General features: G+C 36.9%; 1 protein-coding gene across 2 annotated transcripts; it reads right to left on the bottom strand.

The window, feature by feature from the left end:
* Nucleotides 1–1,857: 1,857 nt before the first annotated feature.
* LOC126786713 (uncharacterized protein At1g10890) lies at nucleotides 1,858–6,791 on the bottom strand. Of its 2 annotated transcripts, none has more exons than XM_050512626.1 (5): nucleotides 6,646–6,791; nucleotides 6,331–6,481; nucleotides 5,172–5,393; nucleotides 2,546–2,765; nucleotides 1,858–2,247 (listed from the first exon to the last, which is right to left on the bottom strand). In XM_050512626.1, exons 2-5 carry the CDS (start codon nucleotides 6,450–6,452, stop codon nucleotides 1,981–1,983), a joined length of 831 nt encoding a protein of 276 aa, XP_050368583.1. In that variant the 5' UTR covers nucleotides 6,453–6,481; nucleotides 6,646–6,791; the 3' UTR covers nucleotides 1,858–1,980. The 2 variants fall into 2 exon arrangements, with proteins under 2 accessions (XP_050368583.1, XP_050368581.1); XM_050512624.1 differs by having other exon boundaries at nucleotides 6,593–6,780.
* Nucleotides 6,792–7,071: the final 280 nt, after the last annotated feature.

Raw genomic sequence — 7,071 nt, forward strand, 5'->3', positions numbered from 1 at the left:
TGAACTTTTAAACTGAATGTTGATGGCTCCAAGATGAATAATGGAAATATTGGAGCAGTGGGTATGCTTAGGGATGAGGTTGGTTGTTCGCAGGATGGGTTTATGGTGAACATTGGGATTGGGGAGGTCCTGCAAGCTGAGGTCTGAGGCTTGTTCCATGATCTACACCTAGCTCGTAGCTTAAAGATTTCAAGACTGAAAGTTGAGTCTGATTATTTGGTGCTTATTAATATTCTTCAACATGATAATATTGATTTGCATCATCTTGGAACATTGATAATGAACTGCAGAAACTTGATGTGTGATTTTGACTTTATTAATGTGAAGCATGTCCACATAGGGAGGAATATGGTAGCTGATATCCTTGCTAAGCATAGTACATCTAATGATAGAGGAATATGTATCTTACATGACCCTCTTATGTTGGTTTCTGATGCTCTGCTGGATGACATTGTTGGTCTTTGTAGAACTAGGGAGTTTATGGCTTGTAGCTCTAACTAGTTTCTTCGTTACTTTCTTTTGCTTGGGTTAATAGCCTCATTTGTACTAAAAAAATAACCTCATGACTAAATATTCACCACCCTTGATATCTTGAACATTTTTACCGAGAAGCTCTGTAAACTTGAAAAATCATTTGCTTCTCTTCTCTGACATTTGTTCTCTCTTCACAGCAATCTCCATTCAAGGTTGTATTTCCAGGAAGTGAAGTTCCAAAGTGGTTTGTTTGTAGGAAGGATTTGAAAGAGCTTCATGAATGTGAATTTCTTTTGAGATTAAGCATAATAATTCTGGTAATTGCTTTCTCATAGCCAGGATCCACATCAATGGAAACTTGTCAAGGCCATCATGATGTTTATTTCAATCCAATACAGCCAGCTCAGGTGTGGCTTTACTACATTCCATTTCTTACATTGAAGTCACAACTGGAAACGAATTGGTTGCCACCTTATGTGTGCCGAGTTACTTTTGGTCATAGCAGAACTAGTTCAGGCTGCACTAGGAGTAAAAGATCGGAGATGTTATTTCAGTCCAGGTATATTATTGTTCGTTGAACTTGAAAAGCTGTGGAGTTCACCTAGTAATGCCACAAGAGGAAGAAGTCTCTATATCCAAGGAAGCACTGGTGTATGGACATGATACCAATAGAAGGTTCAGTGAAGTTGATGAATGCAGTGAAGACTTGGAAGATGACCTCTTAAAGATGATCAAGATTTGGAACATAACTACTATTTCTCTCAAGGTACCTTCTTCTTTGATGATGAAGTTCAGTAGCAGGATCCATCAAATCGTCGGAAGCTGAAGGTATATTGGTTTGGAATTTCATTCAAGAATCAACAAAATACTTGATCTCAATAAGCTTAAGAACGATTGTTGTACATTCTCTGCAGGGATTCACAATCTTCTACTTATTATGGAGCTTCTTGCACTAACTGAGATTCTCAAACCTGTGTAGAAATCTGTGCGATTAGTATCTCAATCTACTTAGAAAAAATTCCAGTTTTTGTAGCTGTTAATTCTCTAGACTTTTTCGCCCCAAGAATATATGAATAGTATGCTCTCAAGTCTCAAAGTCCAACAATACTTGTAACCCCAAAATTGAGGTTCTTATCGCCCTCATCTACTGCTGCAAATCGATGAAGCACAAATAGAGTTTAACACAATCTGCTGCAACGGCGGTCTTCAGGAAACTCTCAAGACTTTAGTACCGCCCACTTCCTCCCAGAGACGTTTTCTAATAATGTCTTTCAGCTATTGATGAGGAATATAATATCTCTCAGAGAAATCAGAAAATCTAAAAGCCATCGTAACCCCTAGTCCCTGGTCATTCTTCGATGGTCTAACATATGCTCGAGGGAATGGCACACAAAAAAATTGGAACTGATTCATTGTAAATCATAAACTGTTTTGATCAAGTGGTTCTCAGATTAATATCTAGTACACAAATGCAATCAGCTCTAAGGACATAAGTCCAATCCTTGCCTATTTGGATCCAAGTGCAAATGACAATTTTGGCCGGGTTTTGTTCTTACCCAACAGCTTCATTTGGTTAGACCGCTGTTCCTCCTCCTCTTGTTTCTTCCTCCGCATTGCCTCTTCTTTTTGTCTCTGCAGCTCTTCTAGCTCTCTGTACCGTTCCTCCTCCCTCCTCTGCTGCTCCAAAGCTTCCTTTCTTTGAGCTTCTTCTACCCTTCTTCTGTTCTCTTCAAGCATCCCTTCTAGTTCTTCTTTCTCTTTCCGAGCTTGTTCCTGTAAACAAAATAACTATGTAACATTGCCATGGAAGTCATCAGCAGGCAACCAAAGTCCAAATGGAAGTATATATTTTCATGACCTTAAAGACATAATACAGTACAATATTTTACTCTTTTCCCTTGCTGTACTTAAGCTTTGAACATCATTCGAACACAAAAATATCATCCTTTCCCACATTGCAAAGCAATGATGAATTTAACCATCACAAGGGAGACGGTATGTCATAATAAGCCAATAATGTGTCTTTGTAACAAGAAAGACAGGGATGACACATGTTAGAATAGTCATTTACCTCCTTCTGTCTAGCCTCAATAATAACTTCTTTCTTTTCTTTCTCGAGCTGAGCTGCAACTTCATTTAGAAGCTTCATTCGTCCCTCCTCCAGCCGACTCTGTATTTCTATTTTAATTTCCTCAGAATTCAAGCTCTCCTCAACTTTCTGCCCAATTGCTTCTTCCACTCTCTTTGAGGTCTCTTCTTCTATGAGCTTCAATTCTGCTTCATGTTGCCGCCTGAGTAAAGGAAAATATGTCAAGCAAGAAAGTGGTCTACCAGGAAGGGAACTGCTGCCTTTTTTATTTTATTTCTGAATGTTTTAAATCCAGATTTCAATGGAATTTAACCACCAATCACCATATACTACTTTTTCCCCTCCCGCCCCCTCTCCATCTCTCACTCGCTCGTGATTTTCTGAGTACAATAAAACTAACCTTTATGAGGACAATGGCACTATGTTATGCTTAAGCTATTAAGGCATACCTCTAGAGTATTCTGATCCAAACAAACGAGTTCAAAACTGGTGAATAGTAGATAAAGGATGCACCCAATTTGATCATCAAATATAACAAGCTGAACTATAGCAGTATCATCCTTCAGAAAAGCCTGTAGAGGAGAATGTCAAGTAACCTGCTGCATTTTTTCATACTTATCATCGAAATACTTCAAATTTGAACTGAATGATTAGACATCAAAAGACTAAAAGTGCTGCTTGAGTATCATCCACACCAAAGCAATGATGAGACAATTGTCACCCTTTTACATCATAGAAACAGAGGTTCAGAAACTTACGTTTTTTTTTCCTTAATTTGTCTAAATTTGGTATAGCAGGATCCTCAAGACTAGTGAAAAATTATGATTGCAAAATGAAAGCCAACTCAAGCCCAATAGTATGAAATTGGAATTCTAGTAGATCTTGAAGTCAAAACAGAGGTTAACCTGGATCACTGAACTTGCAACCAGGTTTACTCAACCTAGGTGCTGCATATGTAAGTTTCCAGGGTAATGCCACAAGAAGTCTCTGTAGGAGGTACTTCTCTGGCATATCTTCACATCATTTGGGTCTACCAAATTGTAAATAAGCAGCAAATTAACTGATTCATGTGCACAAATATAAGTGTGTCCTCCTAAAGCACAAGTCTAATCAATCAATGTTTGCTATAGCCCATGGCTGGTGATACAAAGAATATTTCAGTCGTCCAACATATTAAATCTCAAAATTATAGACAATGAGGATACACCATCATATATGTACAGTTTAATTGTATCATTTCTTAATGAACCACCAAATTTCATATACATCTTGTTAATCAATTTAACATAAGAGTCAGCCAAACTGTTACACCAATCTCCTTTATAGGAGTAATATTGTGCTCAACCCACCCCAGATACCCCTAAAGAATCCTGACAACGATTTTAGCTCAGATAACTTTTTACCCCCTTTTTTGTAGTAATTTTTTTCCCCATTTTGTAGAAAACTAGGTTAAGTGATATCCGTAACAAACTTATGACTTCCAAATCCTGTTGGAGACACAAAGAAGTTTTGGCAAATGACCAATTTTATTACAGCGTTATTAAAGTTGACTATTATGTCCAATAAACCTTTCTCTGTCCCACATTATTAGGTAACGAAGTCCTATGACTCTTATGCACAGGCCCTTCCACAATAAATGGTTAAAAATATGACTGCTACTACTGACACAAGATTACACAAAACCTTAATCCTAATTTTTATACCTGTCAGTAAAATAAATTGTGGAAAAAATAACAAAAACATTCTGATTACAAATTAGAATACAAATTACATGAACAAGCTCTAGACTTGCATGAATTATTTTTTAGGCCAGGCAATGCATACCAATTATTAAATCACCTTCTCAACATAATATTTTACCACATTAGAAGTCATTGCTTTAGTCTAATACTGTATCAATTGTCTTTATAGAATTTTTTTTCTGTTATGAGAAACAAACCTTTCATCAAAAGAAAGCAAAAACGATGAAAATTGATTATGCAATAAACAGATAAGAAGACAAAAAATTATTTCACGAATTGTTAGTTGATGAAAAACATAGACAGCAAGGACTAACAAGCTCCTGCTTTCATTTTTTCATTTAATTGGGGTTGCATCCAAGCATTCTGATTAAAATGTATATATTTTGTTCAAGTGCTGCAGGTTTAGATTATCTGTTCCTCTTAGTAAAGCTGACAATCTCAGAATTAAATCACACTGAATCAAATTTTAAAGCTGTAATCATCCTGACTTCCATTAAGAGAAAGTGTTAATATCTAAAACATGAATTCGAAGACAGACGGACATCTACCAGAAAAGTTGGGCCTCTAACGTAGACTACAGTAGAATATAAATTGAAGCATCCTCCCATACACTTGATATATATGTGATTTCAATCAACCAAATAGCAACCAATAAAATATCCAAACCTAATTCTGCACTTTATATGAAATATTCAGTAGATACACCAATATGCTTAACTTACAATAGAGCAATTATCAACGTCAAAGTAAACCTCCACATAACTCTAGGAATTATTGAACAATTATCTCCTCTGAAAATTATACTGTGAAGAAGTTATGTGAAATCTCTATTGGAAAAATAGAATGATGTCAAGAAATTGATATACCTTTTCTTCTCTTCTTCATCCTCCTTTATTGCTTTTTCAGTAACATGTTTATGCTGCAATAATCCAGGACTTGAAGTAGGAGATTTGCGAATAGGAGACAATGAAGAACTCCTACTTCTTTGCCTCTTATAACGCTTCGAAATCGGAGATCGACTTTTACGACGTCTTGGAGTTGGAGAGCGACTTTTACGACGTCTCGGGGTAGGAGAACGACTTTTGCGTCTGTATAGTAACAAAATTTGTTATTGAGTAACAGCAATTGAAGTTGTATATGACTACAAATAACATACCTATCAATCCAGCCCACCATGTAGCAAAAAATATTAGAAACATGTACAGTTACCTCATACATTTTTAAGAATAACCATTTTGTGCTCCATCTTTTTATCACATGGAGAAGCAAATGTCACAATTGAGCAACAAAAGGACACCCAATGGTGTCCATCACCTGCTCACTTCCCATATGACAGGAAGAATTTGAGTTCTCTTAAAAGTCCTATTAATTGCATGCATCTTTATATCGCTCTGACAACACTAAATTTTACTCTGTACCAGACATTATTCAATAATCTAGAAACAATCATTGAAAGGGAATTCACAAAAGGTCATGGTCGTCAAAAATGATTTTGCACATCAATGTTAGATCCAAACAGAGCCATCCATCAGATTTAAAGACAACATCAGCAGTACATCAAATATTATTAGCATGACATCAACCAAGCCTAAAGTGTACAAAACCGCAGAGGTAGTCGAGGAAGAAGAACTCAGAACAGCAAAATAGTGAAACGCATACCAACGTGGCAATGGAACTACCGATTCCTATCCACTTAAAGGTGTAAAACAAGACAAATATCAGTGATATGGAACCCAATTAAAGTAATATTCCGCATCAAGCGGCCACTGTGCACGAAACAACTTGGTAAACTGATTTTTCCATTACAAAATCTTGTCCAATAGTAACAAGCAAGTTACAAACACCATTATCCCTATGCAAATACAGTTTTGAAACGAATTACCACAAGATCAATGTGGATGGAAAACAGAGCGATTATGTAACCCAATCCAATCCAATCCAATCCAAACCGCAGGAGCTCCGAGAAAATTGAGTTTATAGCAATTACAACAAGGAAGGAAAAGCAGCAAGTAGTAACGGGATCACCTGCTATAAGAATACGGAGAGCGGCTTCGGTCTCTTCGGCTTCTTTTGCTGTATCTATGATTCACCGGAGACGGCGAACGCCTTCTCCTGTGAGACGGCGACCGTGCCAAATCGCGAGGCATCTCTATCAAACAATTCTCTCCGTTTTGACCTGTAAATACAATCATGAGCAGCAATTTTCAGAGATAACAGTTCCGAGAATTAGGGTTTTCAGAGGTTTAGCGTATGATTTAGAATTTTCAGAAAGACGGAGATGCGTCACCTAGCACAGTCAAGTAAGAATCGTATAGAACTGTAGCCGTTGAGAGGGTGAACCTGTGGGATTAAGATCGGTCAAGCTTGGATTGACCCAGTGCCTTTCTTCTTGGTTGATGGCAGAGAAGAAGGGAAGACGAATGGAAGGAAGGGCTCTCTACTTGTTTTCATTCGTTTTTAACAATTCTCTACTTTTCTATTTTTGAGTAGAAGAATTCTCTACTTAATTTATTTTTTTAAGGTAAGGCGTAGTTCAACCAATATATCTAGAATAAAGAGTAATCTTAGGACATTGCATCGATGTTGATATGGATGATGCTTTAGTTGACTAAGTGGGAGCCTAAAAATAGGATGAATTGATTGAGAGTCAGAACCATGCAACTATGATTACTGTGACTTTGATTAACCCGATCTCTCTTTGTTCGTAAAGCTCCTTATGTGATTAGTTTTAGTGATTAGTTACCACTAGTGTTATGTGTATTTAAA

This window comes from Argentina anserina, chromosome 3, assembly GCF_933775445.1.
Source record: "Argentina anserina chromosome 3, drPotAnse1.1, whole genome shotgun sequence".
In the NCBI taxonomy this organism is placed as follows: Eukaryota; Viridiplantae; Streptophyta; class Magnoliopsida; order Rosales; family Rosaceae; genus Argentina; species Argentina anserina.